We start from the raw sequence: 18,869 nt of genomic DNA, 5'->3' as shown, positions 1-18,869 counted from the left end.
CCTAGAAAAAAGAAAGGACATGGATATCACCGGAGAACATGTCTCTAGCAGCTCCTCGTATATGGTTTCTAGGGAAACCTAGAAACATTTCCACCTCATCAGGTTCAAGTGGAACAATTTTATTCCTTCCAACCCATACCAGATTCCATTTTCAGCACTCATCAAGAACATACTTCTGGACACTCGAAGGTGGCTCATCGTCATAAGCTTCAAGAGCCTTACAGATTCTTTCTGTCAATTTGGCACTTCCTGTACATGTTTGTAAACAGTTCAAATTTGTTCTTGGATCCCAGGAAGGTCACCAATTTGTTGTCAATGAAAAAGCATCATGTATGGTGCAATGAGAAAGCAGAATAAGAGGAAATATGTTCTCAATTGGCAGATTATGAATATAGCCCCATTTCCGGGCAGCGGCACAAAAATGCTTCGAATCTACAAATGCTGGCTCTATATCGTATAAGTACCGTGACATTTCAGTCCAAACACTAATTGGAGCAAGTGCCATGTTCTTGTAGTAGAAATAAGGAGGCCCAATAACATTTTCTGGAAGTGTTCTTTGAGTTATCTGATTTGGTTTGGTAGGAACTCTTAAACCAATCATTGGATTTGAAAGATAAATTTGCTCATAGTAGAGATAAGGAGACCCAATAGCATCTTCTGGAAGTGTTCTTTAATCTGGTTTGGTATGAACCCCAGAACTAATCATTGGAATTGAAAGATGAACTGCATGTTCGTCTTCATTAAGAAGTTTCTTTTCAAGCTTCCTCTGCTTCTTCCTTTTCCAAATATCATAGCCCAAGTATCTCCTTTGCTTGTAATTGGTATCATTGCATAATGGCTTCCTATCTTCTACCAGAAGAAGTGCATCAGTAGCCTTAACCATTTGAGCAGTATATATAAAATTTGTCAACTCTGTAATTGATGAATTCGGACCACATCTCTCCATGGCTATTGAAGCCTCAACCTCTGAATATCCTATTTTTGTCAAGTATAATAGTTTATTCTCCTCATCAGAATCAGAATTCAGGATTTCCTCGATATCAGAAAGAACTATCAAATGTCTATGAAATCATCCTGAAAGATCGCTTCATAATCAGATGAGTTGTTATCAGAATCAACATGTTGCATGGGTATGGATTTTTAATGAACCTACTGTATATGTAGTCTTGCTATTGCATCAAATTACTGTTCGCATAAATTGGTTTCTCTCCCACAGAAAAGTATATTTCAGAGATGGCCTTCACTGAAAGATGATAAGCCACTCTGTCAGTCTAGAATGGATTACCAAGCTATTTATACTGCTCTGTCTGACTAAATCCCTCCAGATACAGAAAATGGTCACCTCATTCAGAATACACATATCTCAGACGTTTCTGTCATAATGATTGAGTACTTCTTAAGTTTGTGACAGCATGAAGAGAATTCCTCCAGTTACTACTGTTTAGTGATACCAGAATGAAAGTATTTAAGATAAACAGATTTGGGGCACGAATAAAGCTACAAGTACCTACAACAGTTCATTGTCAAAATTGGACCTCGTGGGGATCATGATATTTCAGTCAAACAGACATTAAGAGTGAATCAGACAGATCTAGAGGGACATCTTGAGGGTCCATTTCAACCAGAAATAGAATATTGGGGCATTTTGAAGGCTCACAACAATATGAATATTTGGGCATTCTTGGAGGCTCATCTCAACAAGAAGTAATGTTGAGCACACTTTTAACATTTGTATCAGCAAATGTTGGGGCATTTTAAAGGTTCCTTCAAACAGATCCATGTAGGACATTTTGAAGGCTCATATTAACAAAAAGAAAATATCAGGGCATGCTGAAAGCCCATTTCAATCAGAATTAGGACTGTTGATGCATTTTTGAACGCTCGTATCAGCAATGCTGGGACATGCTGAAGTCCCATATCATTATGTGTTAAAGATCATTACCTTGAACAAATATTTCCAATGAGACAGAAAGATATAAAGAATGAAAATGATAAAACAGTGACAGTCGAGCTGACATAATTGCTTCGTTCATCAGGCAGTTACATTATGATCATGTTGTTGAACAAATATCTACTCAGCAAATATGGTTTCAAATACCCAATCTTCTTAAACCATGTGTCACATGACAATGTGTTCTTTGATAAACTACATCATGATTGCATGAATAAAGATGATCCCCAGGTAGACTACTCGATCCAGGGTTCAGTTCCTCAAGGTCTCAGCTTTAAATTTTGTATTATGTGTGTCGGTAATGATTGAAAATATTTCTTTGAGATTCCTGGCAGTTAGTTACAACTATACTGTTGGGATTACGAAGCTGTTTTTCACAATAGTTTTTGCTTAATCGATGACATTGGAAAGGGAGACTCGACTCACTTACATTACTGTTATTCCCGCCGTTACTGGGGTTATCATTGCCAGCCAGGCTGAACTGAATTTTTATCTATTTTGGGTTTTATCATGTGCGTTTCATCCCCAGCAGCAAGAATTCCACGGATATCTTTCTGTACATGGATCCTATAGCTGAAGTATTCCTACTTTCTACAATGCTCATTACAGAAGAAAACGTGATCAGTATTACACTTGCCCTTGCCCGAGATGATATCAAGAGCAATTAGTGTCTTCTATTCAATTCGACACTAGCACCTTTTGTGAATTTGACCAACTTTTTGGTCATACTAACATCACACTTGAATCCCCACTGAGTTTTGTTCTCAAATGGTCTTGTGACATCATACAAAAATTTTGAACACCATGCAAAGAGCTTCAATGATTGAGAAATCTTGGCAGAAGCCATAAAAAATGGATGAATGTGTTGTCAAATGTTTTACGAACATCTGAGCTGAAACCACATGAGATGAAGAATGTGTTGTCAAATGTTTTACGAACCAATTATTCTGATGTTGAACCAATGTTGTGATCATATGGTTTCTATTTTTGATCCAAGATGAAGTTTGTCTTCTTCAACTTCAAGATTATAAGATGAGATATGATGAAGATTTCTTTCCGCAGAAGGAGAGCTAAAATTTTAACCACAAGAAACTAGTTGAACGACAGGTTATGGTTAAGCATCTCGACATGATATGGTCCAAGTTGCTTTGTTCGAGAACCAATTAAATGTGGAGACATGAAAGGAATTGAGATAAATTCTCCTTATGATGTGTTTCAAGAGTCAAATCAGAACAGACTCTACTCCCCTAATTAATCCCCGCTGAGTTAGACATATCTACATCTACACTCTTTTCAAAGATGATAGATTATCTTTTTAAAGATGATAGATTCTCTTTTCAAAAATGAAAGCTTTATTGGATTTCTACACAAGTCCAAGCAAAGAAAGTTGTTTTTATCCAAGACAAGATGGGGTATCAAGGTCATAGCTCTGACTACGGCAAGAGTTCCATAAATGAAACATTTCTTCTGAGACTTAAATGAAGTTAAGAAGACGCAAAGATACAAGTTGATAAGATGATTCTACAGAAGTGCAAGCTTGATAGCATAAGTTTCTACACTGATATCCAGAGGTAACCCTGGCAATAAATGATGAAGTGAAGGAAGACCAAGTTCACTACTTTGAAGTCAAATGAAGATTGCATCAACATTCATACATTCATAAGAATATCATTTACATAATAGACAATGCATTACATTGATACATCTGAGTGCATTCAAACATGAAGTTTTACAGATCATCGGAAGAACAAGAAGATTCATGGTAAAAAATACCTTACACGAAGAAGGTATTCAAAACCACAAATACATGAATCACGCAAACATCTGAAGAAGAGATGGACGCAATCCACAAAAATGAGCATTATCTTGAGATCGGGGCATGTTACCTAATCGACATGTTATTTCAAAAAATAATGAGAAAATGATTTCCATAGTTTCTCATTTTATCTTTTCTAAAATGAAATTGTTGAAAAGTAAGAAAACAATTTTCTTAGTTTTTTTACTTAGTAAACTATTTCCAACAGCCTTATCTTGAGATTGGGGCATGTTACCCAATCAACATGTTATTTTGGAAAATAATGAGAAAACGATTTCCATAGTTTCTCATTCAATCTTTTCTAAAATGAAATTGTTGAAAAGTAAGGAAACGATTTCCTTAGTTTTTTTACTTAGTAAACTATTTCCCACATCTTTAAGTCCTGCAGTGCATGATGTTTCCAAAAAGCCTTTGGGAGCTTTTTGATGTTTTCAAAGCCTTAGGGTCATCTGTAAGTCCTACAGTGCATGATGTTTCCAAAAAGCCTTCGGGAGCATTTTGATGTTTTCAAAGCCTTAGGGTCATCTGTAAGTCCTACAGTGCATGATGTTTCCAAAAAGCCTTCGGGATCTTTTTGATGTTTTCAAAGCCTTAGGGCCATCTGTAAGTCCTACAGTGCATGATGTTTCCAAAAAGCCTTCGGGAGCTTTTTGATGTTTTCAAAGCCTTAGGGTCATCTGTAAGTCCTACAGTGCATGATGTTTCCAAAAAGCCTTCGGGAGCTTTATGATGTTTTTAAAGCCTTCGGATCATCTGTAAGACCTTCAGTGCATGATGTTTTCAAACATTTCCATCCCACCAAATGAAAAATTATTGTTTTTTCCGTCTTTGCTCTATTTTTGTTAACACAAAAATGACCAAAGAGGGGTAGCTGTAAACACTAATTTTTCCTTTTACTTAAATTATTTAAATTATTAGTTTTAAAATTATTATTATTATTATTATATATATTATTATTAATATTATTAAATTAAATATTACAAAACCCTAAACCCATTTACAAGGCCCATTTACTATTGGCCCAGACCAAAATAAAACCTTAAATATTTAGGGTCAGCTAGGGTTTCTAAACCCTAGTACTGTTGCCATCGCCTCCAAGAACTCCCAACAGCCGCCTCTGTCGACACTTTCCAAGACAGATGGTCCAACCAGCTGCTGCCGACGCCTTGCTTCCACGCCGCCGCCTCAAGGAACATTCCAGAACGCCAGATGGCAACCAACAGCCATCCCTACGGTGAGTCACCAGCCTAGCTTTGGTGACTCACCGAGGTTTCCCTCTCAGGACCGGTCCAAATAGAACTCCGTGGTGGCTATAAAAGCCACCGAATCCTGCAAAAAAAGGGGAGGCCACAGCAAGCAAAGATGGAGAGCAAGAGACCAAAAATTAAAGCAAAACACCAACAAACCACAAAGCAAACAACAAAACAAAAAGAGAAGAGCGAGAGAAACTTACCGAAGAAGACAACACCTCAATCGGAGTCACCACTGGCCTCCAAGCGTCACCAAAAACCTTCGAAAACCGAAGGTACTTTCGTAGATTTGCTCCGATTGGGAGCTTTTTAGGGAAAAAGAACACCGGAATCAGTTTTAGAACATCCCGATCTACATTTTGGTGTATTTTAGAATTTTCTGGCCACCGTTAACGGTGGCCGGCAGCGGTGGCTAACCGGGACTGTGTTCTCTCGTTTTAGAGAGAAGCCAGAGATAACTCTGGCTCTCTCATTTTTGAGAGAGAAGAGAAATGAGAGAAATGAGATAGCTGGCCCTTCGGGCCAGCCGTTTGGGGTATACCCCTCCCCAAACGACGTCGTTTTGGGAGGGGTATATTTGTAATTTCGCGCATGGCCAAATCCTTTCCACAACCATCTGAGTTTTGTAATTATTCATTTTAGTCACTGAAACTAACTTCTGAACGTTCTAATTCAATCTTCGAATTTTTTTATTATGTTTTAGTCCTTACCAGTATTTTATATGTATATTAGAGTAAATACCCATTTTAGTCCCTTATAGTTTAATTAATATTTATCTTAATCACCTATTAATAAATTAGTTTAAATTACACTATTAGTAATTATATTTTTATAATAATTCAAAATATGCCCTTTAATTTTGATATTTTACTTTTTAGTCAATAATATTTTGTTTCTTTTCATTTTTGACCCTGATTTTTTTATATTTTTCAAATTAATATTATTCCTTTTTAATCATTATTTATTTATTATTTTGTTATTACTTTATATTATTTTCATATTAGTCACATAATATATATATTTTTAATTAATAATCTTTATTTATTTTCAATATCAAAGAAAAGGGCAGTCTTAATACAACTGGATGTCCTATTCTATTATTTTAAATAATTAAATATTATAAAATTATAATTTAGTTTTATTTAAATTATTTTTAGGAAAAATTATTACATATTTTAATATTTATTTATTTATCAATATTGAAGGAAAGAGTTGTCTTAAAGCAACTAGAAACCCTTTTCTAATATTTTTAAATAAATAAATGTCTTATTATATTAAAATAATTTTTTTTAAATATCAAAAGAAATAGTTGTCTTAAAACACCTAGAAGCCCTTTTCTGATATGTTATTATATATTTTTTCTTTCAATTATATTAATAAATAACATGATTATAAATTAAATATATCTTTGAATTTTTAATTTCTAATAATAGAGACAATTTATAATTAAAAAGTACCAATTTTGGGCGTTGTAGGGGTGCTAATCCTTCCCTAAACGTAACCGACCACGAATCCCTTTTTATTATTAAAAAGAACGAATTTTTGGTTAAAACGCAGATCAATTTATCTTTTAATCGATGTTTTCTTAAAAACTCTTTTAAAAGATAATTTTTAAGTATTCGACCTACCTGACTCAAAGGGCCGATGGCGACTCCCAAATTATTTTAAAAACCATTTATTCTTTTAGAGTTTTATATCAACGCATGGAAGACCAAAAAGTGGAGGAAACGGGTGGATACATAATCACGACAACGAACTACGCTTGGAGTTGTCTTGTGTTGCAAGTTGCAACAACTTCATCGAACACTGGATATTTATGTCAACCGAAACCGCACCAAGAAAAAATATTACATGTCTCGAAGAAGAAGAAAGACAAGAGCGGACCCTCGAGATGTTTCCCCTTGGAACCGACATTACTATCAACAACAAAGACACTAATCAAGAAGTACCCGTCACAACCATAATACAACAACACAGTATTTCATGTTTCTTCCTCTAAAGAACTGAACAAAAACATGGGTGGGTATTAGGTAGTAGCTATTAGCTAAGCTTAGCATTTGGGTTCTGGGTAGTAGTTTAGTTTTGTTCATAGATATTAGTTCTTGTTTTTTAGTTAATATTTACAATCACAGGATGTGGCTTCACATTCTCTGATATCTTACACATGGGTGCTACAAGAACAACACCATTCTGATGCTTTAGGAGCGGTGGGCTTTTCGAATCGGAAGACGGAATTAATTTGATGACTTTTTTTCAATACTAGGAGTTACGTTTCGGTTGCTCGGAGCTATGGTTTCAACAGCAGTTCAGGTTTAGACACTGAAAGTAAAATTGTCAATGGTGGTGATGGTGGTTTTAATGGTGCAAACAGACAACTGTTTTCGCCCAAAGAGAGTAAATTCATTAGTGGAGACTATGATTCTAGTTTTAATGATTTACATGTTGACTTTTGAAGTAGAATCTAAAAGGTATATCCCTGTAAGTTCATGTCTGTTAAAAATGGATGAAAGAGGGGACAAAGGGAGCAGAAGAAGTTTCAAAGGGTAGGCAATATGTTTTCAAAAGCATCGGACAAATAAAGATCTTACTCGGTAACTAATGGGGTTGAAATTGAATAGTCCAGTTTTTGAAATATTTTAAGAAGAAGAAGAAAGAAGAGTTGACATGGATGATGAAAAAGAAGAAAAATCAACGTGGATTTTCTTTTTTTTTTTAAATTAATTGTCACGTAATACTTCCGTTAAAGGTTAACATACATTAACGGCCGAAAGACTTAAATCAGAAAGACTTATTTGCTATAGTTACTATTAATGCTTTATTTAGAGATAGTGTTATTTCTGACGATTAAAAAGATTTTCTACACTAATGTTAAAACATGGTTAAAATGAAAGTGAATTGAATTCAAAAGATGGCAAACTTAGTAACACAATCTTGTTTGTAATGTATTAATACTATTTGTTTTAATAGTTTGGGCGGTTTTTGTCGAAACTTTTTAAATTTGTCGATAACGTATACACACTTTGTAAACGATGAATAATTCAAAAAATAGGGTTTAAAATTTTAATTTTTTTCTTTAACAGATTAAACTAAATTCAATTATTTTCTCAAAACAATGAGAATGTGCTTAACATTTACGGGAGCTTAATGCATCTGTTCCTGCTCGTAGACATCACTGGTTGAATTCAAAACCTGAAGAGAATAATATTTTTTCCATTTGAGCAATTAACGTGAAAGAACATTTATTGTAGAGATATGTTACCTAAGCTTAATTGCATGCTTATCGCGTACTTAAACTGACATTAAAACAGAGTCCGTTAGCAAGGAGGGACTAGCCAACTCACTCTATTAAAATTGTATTTAAAAGAACACAAAAATTTCGAAATAGCCCTAAAACTTTAAAAACCTTCATTCTAATCCCTAAACCCACACTAGTTGTTGTCCTTTACCATCGACGAAGCTCCACTCGACCTCACCTCCCCCGACGATCAAAACCCCTACGAAATCGTGACCAATCAACAATCGATCGACATCCAATCGACTTTTTATATACGCGAACCCTATGATGCAAATCGTGATCCCAAGCAATTCCGACAGTCAATAGGCGACAACTAGGGTGGCATATGACTAGGAGGATAGCATGGACTACGTTGGCAATAGTGGTCGAGTAATACCCGAAATTTTGACCAGTGACTAAAATGTAAGTTTTGAAAGTTTAGTGGCTAAAGTATAAACTTTGAAAAGTGTAAGGACCAAAATTTGTCATTTTAAAAGTTATATATTTTAGCCTGTAAATGAATAGTTTGGATTAAAATAGAGATTTCAGTAGGAATCATATTTTTGTTATGAGAATTGTGCTAAAAGATATAAAGTAGTAAAGTTTGGTATTGAAATCGAATATTCGGATAGAATTGAAATTTTACGAAAATTTGAAGGATGTTATAAAATGGTTGGAAATATTATTTATATATTTTAGAAAAGTGAAATTTAACATGGATCAATGAAATTAAGCTCGATTTTACATGTTAAGCCAAAATTTTGGAATTAAGTGACTAAATTACAACTTTCAAAAATTTTAAGGATAGAAGTATAAAATCAGAATTAAGATATTTTTCTTGATATGATGAGGTAAGGGATGATGTCATAGAGTTGCAAAGTTGTAGTTATGGAGTTTCATTAATGGCAAAAAGGGATTTTCCTATTAAATTGAATAAAAAAATCAATTATAATGGTATTTAACCATGTGTTAAGAGATATTTATCATTAGAATAATCAAGAAAGGTTGAACATTTTCAACTTCTTCTTCTCCATGGGCCGAAAGTTCAGATTCTAAAAGGTCAGAAGCTTTGTTTTTAATTTTTTGTCCATTTTTACTAGAATTTTAAGTTAGGTTATTAAGGATAAAATAACCTACATGAAATTCTCTTTCATTTGGTATAAAAATCTTCATGTTTCATGCTCAAGTTGGTAAGACGTTGATGAAGGGGAAGTGTGATTTTTTTATGATTAAAGATTGATTCTTGATAGTAGAAGTATTGTAAGAATTGATGAAGAACCTAAAGGTGCAAATTAATGAAAACAATTTAGATTTTTTAATCTGTCAGTGAGTTTGAAAATTCATCAAAAATTATATAAAAATGATTTTGAGGTTATTTTTATATATTTATGTTCTTATATGAATCTAGTTTTGTTTAAAACAAATGGGGATCAATTTCAAGGTATATACAAAAATATATGAATTTTTAACCGAGGAAATGTCAGAAAAACGGGGCAGCAAATTCTGCACAAAACATATTCTGTCGGTCAACTTTGAAAATTCACCATAAATTGTAAAAAATGAAATAGAATGATTTCTTTATATGGATAGATTCATATTTTAGTATAGTTTTCAACAGAAGAAACGAAATTAAATTTCAGTGGGTATATCAATACAAAATATTGATTATTTAAAGGTAGTGCTAGTTGTATGAATATGAAAATTTTAGAATTTAAGTGGAAATGGATTAGAAGTTGAAGAGCAATGTTTAAATGTTTGAATATATTTTTGGATTCTTGGAATTAAAGTTAAATTGCAAGATACCATTTTGAATAAATTGGAAATGTTGAGAAGAATTCAAAAAGAATTTATTTTATTGGTTAGATGGTGGAATTCGAAAGGTTCCAAAACTTTGGGGACTTGTTTGCAAGTTCTTAAATGAAGAAGTATTATTTGAGTAAATTATTGAATGCTGGAAAATTTATTAGTTTTATAAATTTTGAATTAAATATTGAGTTGAGGTTGAATTACGAATTTATAAAGTTAAGTGTTGAAAATCGAAAGTTTAGGAAAGTTTGGGTTGAAATTTATAAAGTTTTGAATATTGAAGAATTGGTTTGGGTATTTTATTCAAGTTCTAGATTTTTGTAATTAATGTACAATTATCATAACGGTGAAGGACCATTATGAATTAAATGGAAATGTTGAGGTGAATTCTAAAAAGAAATCACAATTTGTGACTTATTTGTGTAATTTAGCAAAGATGAAGGGTTAAAGATGAAAATAAATATTTATGGATTTGTAAGAGTATTTCAAAAGTTGGAAATTATAATAGAAATACGATTTAGTTTGATATCGATTTTTATTTTGTAGATTTTCGAATATTAAAATCAGCTTATATTAGTACGATATTAATATGTAGTTCGAACAATTTTTGTGTGATAATTTGATATTGTGAGACTACAATAAATCTAACAATCCGAATGATCCGAAAGGAAAAGACAAAGCTCGTGGTTAGGACTATTGTCTACAAGTTCTATAGTGAGGCAAAGGTGAGTGCAGTTTATTTATTTAATTATTCTAATTGATGAATACTTGCGATAAGTCAACCTCATATTATCTTTTAAAAGTATGATTTTATTTTAATCATTGAATATTTCCATAATGACATATAAAGTATTTATGATTATTTTGGGTATGAAATTACCCAATACGTTTTTATATGATATTTTCTGAAAAAGGTATCTGAATGAATTCTTTTTATAATAATTTTAAAGAGTAATATTTATTGTTAATGATGGAATATTTTCTCGATGATTTTAGAAATATTTTTTGAATTATTTTGGTATGAACTGCCCATATTATGTTTTATGAATGAGAATTAAATATATTTCTGAATCTGATATGATTTTTATCAAATGATTATGAATTGAATTGAAAGTCCATTGTATGTTATATGGAGAGTCAAAGGTACAATTGGCATGCCATGAGGTGGAGTGATTATCTGTTCTGATTCTAATATATTGTGGTGTACCAGAGTGTACACTAGTATATATATTCTGATCTGAATGCACTTTGTGTGCATATTGTTATTTCCAATGTGATAGCACTGTGTGCTTATATGTTCCGATTCTGATGATGACACTGAGATCTGTATTGCGCTCACTCGTCTAATTCACGTACCTTATATTCTCTTAAAATATACTTTGGGTTATAAAAATGAAATACGAAAGTTCTGAAAAGTGTCAGATTTCAAAAGAATATGGACTGATTATTCTGTCTGATCTGATTTATTATGATTTTCTGAAAATCATCAGATGATTCTTTTTAGGTTTCTGATAAAGTTCAGCATGAGATATCCGATTTGAAATTCTGAAAGTTTGTGTATTTTATTTTAAATAAATTTATATATATTTTGATACTTTATTTATTTGTTCTCACCTTTAGTATTACTGTCTCACTAAGTTATACTTAACGTGTGATGATTTTCATGCGTAGGGTCTGATTTAGATACATACGTTTATTTTACGAGGAGCTTTCCAAACATCATGTGCATATAATCTATAATATCATTATCAATAAGATATCACTGAAGTTTCTTTTGACTAGTAGTGACATGTATAATTATGTCAGTAGTTTCTATTTATCGTATTTATTTTAAATAATTTGTAATAGTAAACTAGAACTATTTTAGTTTATTTTACTTAGTTTAGTTTTATCAGTGCCTATGCATGAAAATACTATATTACATTATTATGTTTTTAAAAAATTTCACGAAAAGACATGGTTTAGAAAAAAATTACTGATTAACATATGAATTTATTTTCCTGTGACAACGAAATAAATTATAGTTGAGATATGCTTTAAAAGATATTTTTAAAGTTAGAATAAGAGTATTTTCAAATGAAATAAATTTTTAGGCAATTTTAGTTTAGTAAATGTTTTAAGTTGATGTGACATCTTTAACTCGTATATCGAGACGTATACGGGTTAAGGGTGTTACAGGTCGTGGCCGGAAAGAGCGAAAACAGAGGGTTAAAGTTAGGATTTGGAGATTTTAGGAATTTTGTTGCATTTTTTAATTTAAGATAAATTATGATTTTTTATAAATATAATAATATTTTTAAAAAACAAATTTCAAAATTATCATAATATGACACATGTCACATAACCTTTAGAATTATGAGAGGATGTTATGGAGAAATATAACATCTAGTATTTAACTCTATGGATATGGAGTAGGTCTTAACCTTTAGATTTATTAGAGAACATTTTGAAGAGATGTAACATTTAGTATTTGACTCTATAAATACGATTTAATTATTTTTTTCAACTTAGTTAAATTTTTTCAAATACTTGCTCGATCATTTTTGCATTTGACAGATGAGTTTCATAGTATTTTTTTGCTGAAAGTATCAATATCTTTACAAAAAGTTCGATCTCTTTTTCAAAAGGATCAATCTATATGATCATAGCATCAATTAGACCAATCCATTGTTAAAAAAAGATATATATCTTCTCATGAAGGATCGATCTCTCATAAAAAATGATCGATCTCTTTTTTTAATGATAAATCTCTTGGATGACAACGATCAAATATTTAAAAAAAAAATCTCTTTTTCATAAAAGAATCGATCACTCGTGTATTAAATACTATGTATTTTTGTAGGTGATGACTCTATCGCACCCAAACAACTTCTATCGGCTAGAAGCCATAGAAAGTATATAAAAACAAGCTCAAAGCATCTCAACAACAAAGAATTTTATAGTACTTAATTATTGCATTTTCAATTATAAAACACTTATGAGTTTAATTGTTAATATTGTTCTAGTGTTATTAGAGTGATAATTTATTTGTGTGAATTCATTTTAAGATTTTTCTTTTCTATTTTTTAAATTTATAATTACTCATTAAGAAGGTGTGTAATTAGTGATTCGAGATGAAAGTTTTTGTAAGATTACACATTGTTTTTAAAATAATTAAATATAATGAATTTAAAAATTTCTAGTGTAGAGATTTTTTAATAAGCTAAGGTTATTACAAAGTACTATATGTTATAAAGTATTGTCAATCATTTGACAATGAACATTCAGTCACCCCTTGCATTTGTTGATGTTTAAACCCGTGACTTCTAAAAACAACACCGATTTTTTAACAACAATTTGAGGGTATGACATTATATCTTTATTTTATTGAAAATTCTAAGAAATTTAGAGTATTAAGGATAGTACAAAAGTTAATATTTGGCTCATCGAGAGATGAACATTTTTTAATGGGTGAAATTATATTAATAAATTTTAAGTTGATATTACTATTTTTTAGAATATATTTTTTATATAATTTAAGACTATTATAAAATAATATTTATTAAAAAATCTATATATACGATTACTTCAATATAAGTCTTTTAAATAAAATAGTATTTCCTTTTATTATTAAATCCACCCTTTTTCGTTTGTCAAACAAGGATGATACTTTTTTTTATCAATTCATTATAGGTTCAGAGTGGGCAATGTCCATCTGAAATCAATTTTTTTTATGTTAATTATACATTATATTGATGGTGTTTATCTTGAAATTTTATTTGTGGTGACTTCATACGATATTTTTTATTGTTAATATATATGTGTTGCCTTCGTAAATATTTATAGATTTGTTGTTGATTTAAGGGATAGTTATTTGCGTTTTACTTTCATTCGATTCTGACTTAGTCAATGAGAACTTTGGGAATTGTTGTTGGGGAAATTAGGATGATTTTTCTCACGGTGTTGTTGTGAATGAGCAGGTGGTACCAGTCAGAGGGAGAAGACAGAGAAAGGTCTCTTGAGGATCTTTACCTTGGGACTTCAAAGAAGCTTTCACTGTCCCGCAATGTCATATGCTCCGAGTGCAATGGGTGAGCTAAATCATTTTAATTTTTGCAACTCTTGGTAGTATTTTCATGCATGTAATTGTGTTATTCGTGGCAGCAAAGGCTCAAAATCGGGTGCTTCGATGCAGTGCCCTGGTTGCCAGGGTTCTGGTGTGAAGGTTTCCACCAGGCACCTCGGTCCTTCCATGATTCAGCAAATGCAACATCCTTGCAACGAATGCAAGGGTTCTGGGGAGACGATCAATGACAAGGGTCACTGCTCTCAGTGTAAGGGCGAGAAGGTCGTTCAGGAGAAGAAAGTGCTGGAAGTCATCGTAGAGAAATGTATGCAGAACGGACAGAAGATTACGTTCCCGGGCGAAGCCGACGAGGCGGTATGCTTTATGATTTAGTAGTGATGTGGTTTAGTGCATGTTGTTGGCTTGCAGCCTAATTGGTTGGTATTTGGTGTTGTGTTTTGCAGCCTGATACAATTATTGGGGACATAGTCTTTGTCCTACAGCAGAAGGACCATCCCAAATTCAATAGCAAGTGAGAAGACCTGTTTGTGGAGCACACATTGTCTCTAACTGAAGCTCTATGTGGCTTCCATTTTGTGGTTGCCCATCTCGATGGTCGACGACTTCTACTCAAGTCGAACCCCGGGAAGGTTGTTAAGCCTGGTAAGAACGTAACCATCTTGTTTAAATCAGATTATAGACTTATAGACTGAAGAAGAGAACCATCTCTTTTTCAGTTCTTTCATCTACATTATCAATCTTATTTCCTATGTTACTCCTCTTCCTTGCTTTCACAAAAAAATTATCGTCTAACCATCGTCTTTTCATCGATCATGACTTTTCGTTTAAATTAAAAAGGAATGAACAACTACCAGCTGCCGAAACAAACATAATCACATCAACAATGTTCATTTAATAAGGCTTTTTCTTTCTCATTGCTTGGTTATTAACTACTTTTTTTTTATCCCAGACTCCTTTAAGGCAATCAATGATGAAGGGATGCCCCTGTACCAGAGGCCACACTGATCAGCTTAAGGCACTTTAGGCCATCCTGCTGCCGAAACCGACTTCGAAATTGACTGATATGGAGCTAGATGAGTGTGAGGAAACCACACTGCATGATGTGAACATAGAAGGGGAGATGAGGAGGAGCAGCAGGTAGCACAGGAAGATGATGAAGATGAGGAAATGCATGGTGGTACGCAGAGGGTGCAATGTGCTCAACAGTGATGATAATGATGAAGATGAAACAACAAAATTGGACAGCTCATCTCCATATTAATACCAGACATTTTTACACAAAATGTCAGATTTCTCTACAGCCAAATTTGCTTAATCCTAAAATTAAAAAACATAACTTTTCATCAAATTTGCTTACTCCTAGTCAAATTGATCCAACAAAAAGAAAACAGGGGCAATGATAGAACAACAAATTTTAGATTGAATGAGTGAGAATTGTATTTACACAAGTTTTTAAGTAGCATATAAATTTAGTCCTGGTAGGTTGTGGACCTATCAGAGGTCGTATCAAGAGGTCCATGCTTTTCAAGGGATGTCAGACGTTTGAGGTCTTTCCTCTGGAGATGTTCTTTAGATGTTCTAACCATGAAGGGGGTACCACAGTTGTCCTCCATAACCGAGAGAATTCCATGAAATGGCTTGACCCGAGAGTTATTCGATGGAACGATATTGACATTTAGTAGGTTATATTTTGGAGCAGCATCACAATGATTGTTTCTTGAACGGCTTAGAAGCTTAAATGTATGACTCCTTGTGTAGAAATGTGATTCGACCCACACGGACATGTTGAGTATGGACCTCGTTGCTGGATTTGATGAAGAATGAGGAGATGGTTATTGAAAAACGGCGAAGCTCCATCACGAACCCTACTCGATTTTCAGGAGGTGCGACCGCACTCACACACCTCGATCTATCTCTACATGGATTTCTCTCCGCAATTCAAATATAAATACATGACACACAGAAAGAATAAATTCTTCATTATTGGCTATTGCAATCCGGTGCATCGCTCTACCAGATTGTTCAAGTCTTGTCAAACTCCATGAATGAAAAAATATGAAAATTTTGTACATCAGAATGCTCAAGATCACCAACTTAATCTCGAGGAATGTGTACCTTCTTCTGCAGAAATCGAAATACCTGAGGGACTGGAAATTCCGGGTTATTCTTAGATTTTAAACATAATCTTGCTACAACTAGAAGTTTCTTAAGCTCTTTAGAATCATAATTGTTCCCTAGGTCTGGATCGATCATCATGTCTATCGAACTGCTGAGACGCGATCCTTGGACCCATTGGATCAAATTGGTCCCTCCTTGCTCCGATGACTGCCCTGTTATTAGCTCCAATATCAGAACTCCAAGCTGAAACACTATGTTCCCACGTTCTTGTCCCATACATTCTGCACGCAAAGAAAAGATTAGGATCGATAAACAAACATCGGAACAGAAAGCAACTTTTGATAAACTCACAACTCACCTTCTGAACACGACGAATGAGGCATTTTAACATAAGTTCCAATGGAACTAAGAAGGCCAACATCAGTTAGCTGCAATAAAGAATGAATGATTGTTACTTTCATACTGGCATTTTAGTTTCAAATGCTAACATCAAAAGGGAATGAAAGTCGACCTTTGCCGTAAAGTTCTCGTCGAGCATGATGTTATTCGAGTTGATGGAGACATGATAAACCGGTGGATTACTAAATAGAAGCAAGTATTCCTGCCATACAGGGCATACTTTATGTTACTTACGCAACAAGGTAACCGAAAAGAAGAGTCCGGGCAGCTCAGCTAAGTTTGTGACTTACCAATGCTGCTGCCACACCAACTGCAATTTGTAATCTTGCTTTCCAATTCAAAGGAGTCTTGAGAGGATCTGTCAAGAGCCAATGTTCAAAAACCAAAACAAAGTCATTTTCAATTCTGCATAAATCATGCTTTATAGAGTTACCATTAAAATGCTCCTTTAAGCTTCCGTTTTCGATATTGTCGAACACTAATAACCTGCAAAGATGAAGCAAAGTTATGAAAAATCTTTATGCATATATAATGTCTTTAATGTAAAGCTACACAAACACACATGAATCGAGGAAGGGAATGAAAATGAAAGTTAAGACTTCAACCTCTTGTTCCCTGTGGAAAATCCCCGGAGCGCAAGAAGATGGCGATGATGCAACCGCCCCAAGAACTGCACTTCTCGATAGAAGTTTTCTTTTCCTTCGTCAAAAGCTCTTGCTTCTTTTACCAAAGCAACTTCACCGCCTTCGAATCTGGCCTTATATGCAGTCCCATGGGAATTGCTGTATACTATCCTATGGAAGCCATCGGTGGCCCTCTTTACATCTTTGTATGAGAACTTCTTCACAAACAAAATTGGTCCTGCAGATAAACAAAACAAAGGAGCTGATGCATCACCACAGTCGAAAATGCAACGCATAGAGGACCAATAAAGATGCTCTGATTTTCGAAGAAACAAGAGATCGATATAACCGTAGAACTTAAAGAGACCTTATAAGCGAAGGAATACAACTGAAATCTTGGTCTGATAATAAGATGATGCTCTCTAAAGGAAAATGAGAATGAAAAGGGGGCTTGTTTGTACATCTCAGAGCACTCTTACTCCCTTTGAAACTGGAAAATGGAAGCCTAATCATTTAGACAAGCAGATGTTGTGCAACTTGCAATGATACCATTATCTTACTTGTTATGAAGTTCCTTGATCTAATTACAGAACAATCAGACAGCATATATGATCAATATTTCTTACATGTACGCAGAAACAAAGATATGCTAACCAACACATTCAGAGAGACACAAGTATGACTATATTGTTGCAAGAACCAAGCAGTCTTAGTGACTAAGGGATGGTTGTTATCTCGGGATTTGTCTGCAGGTGTTTGACAGTTAATTGTCAAGTGATTTAGAATCTTTCAAACAGATAAATCAGAAAATTGAAAACTAATTGATTTATCATCCCAAGCACCATTGAAACTGATAATTCTTCACGATATTCAACTCTTCAAAAAACCAATCTTTTTATAGTCCTTCAAAACCTCCAAAACCAAAAAAGATGAACTTGTTCACAAGAACCCATCTTTAAACCAGAAAGTTCAAGCTAAACACGACCAATTTCCATTAAATTCATGAACAATTACAGAAGAAGAAGAAAAAACCATTTACCCAAACCAAAAAAGCTTTAACTTTCCCCAGAAAACAAAAAATAATTAATCTAAAAAGCATAACAGTAAACAGTCTTAACAGACAAAGTTTATGTTATTATGCAATAAAAAATGAAAAAAAGAGATTACCGGAGCGAGATCGGTGAAGCCAAGCAAGAAGACGAAATCTGAGTTTCCGGATCATAGGATCCATTCCAAAAACAACTCTGTGTTCTATCTGAAAACACCACTTTTGTTTGTTCCCTTCAATTATTAGCTTCTGCTATTGCAGCAGTCAAACCATAATTACTGGTTTTCATGTCTTTTTCTTTTGTATTATCGAGGATTCCATAATTAATAGAAAGGGTTTACAGTGGGTATTTAAAGTGGTGGAGTGGTCCTTTTATCAGTTAAAAACCCTTCACTGAAAAGTAGAAATTAAAGTAATCTGTCAAGAAACTGTAATTGTTTTATCAGTTTTAGTAATTTGCTAAATATAATTGTTAATTGTTCATTTAAGTTATGGTATCAAAGATGCTTTCCTTGATT

The 18,869-nt window shown here is 33.4% G+C and overlaps 1 protein-coding gene and 1 pseudogene across 1 annotated transcript; one reads left to right on the top strand and one right to left on the bottom strand.

Annotated features, from left to right (window-relative positions):
• The first annotated feature begins 13,871 nt into the window (after positions 1-13,871).
• LOC120145158 lies at positions 13,872-15,551 on the top strand (annotated as a pseudogene).
• Positions 15,552-16,167: 616 nt separating this feature from the next.
• LOC120145157 (probable receptor-like protein kinase At1g49730) lies at positions 16,168-18,652 on the bottom strand. Its single transcript, XM_039159048.1, has 7 exons — positions 18,471-18,652; positions 17,286-17,541; positions 17,114-17,166; positions 16,971-17,038; positions 16,793-16,882; positions 16,640-16,709; positions 16,168-16,562 (listed from the first exon to the last, which is right to left on the bottom strand). Exons 1-7 carry the CDS (start codon positions 18,532-18,534, stop codon positions 16,258-16,260), a joined length of 906 nt encoding a protein of 301 aa, XP_039014979.1. The 5' UTR covers positions 18,535-18,652; the 3' UTR covers positions 16,168-16,257.
• Between the last annotated feature and the right edge of the window lie 217 nt (positions 18,653-18,869).

Source organism: Hibiscus syriacus, unplaced genomic scaffold (genome assembly GCF_006381635.1).
Source record: "Hibiscus syriacus cultivar Baekdansim isolate YM2019G1 unplaced genomic scaffold, ASM638163v2 tig00110893_pilon, whole genome shotgun sequence".
Taxonomy (NCBI): Eukaryota; Viridiplantae; Streptophyta; class Magnoliopsida; order Malvales; family Malvaceae; genus Hibiscus; species Hibiscus syriacus.
The sequence above is the reverse complement of the archived record's forward strand: the minus strand, read 5'-3'. Positions and strand labels throughout refer to the sequence as shown.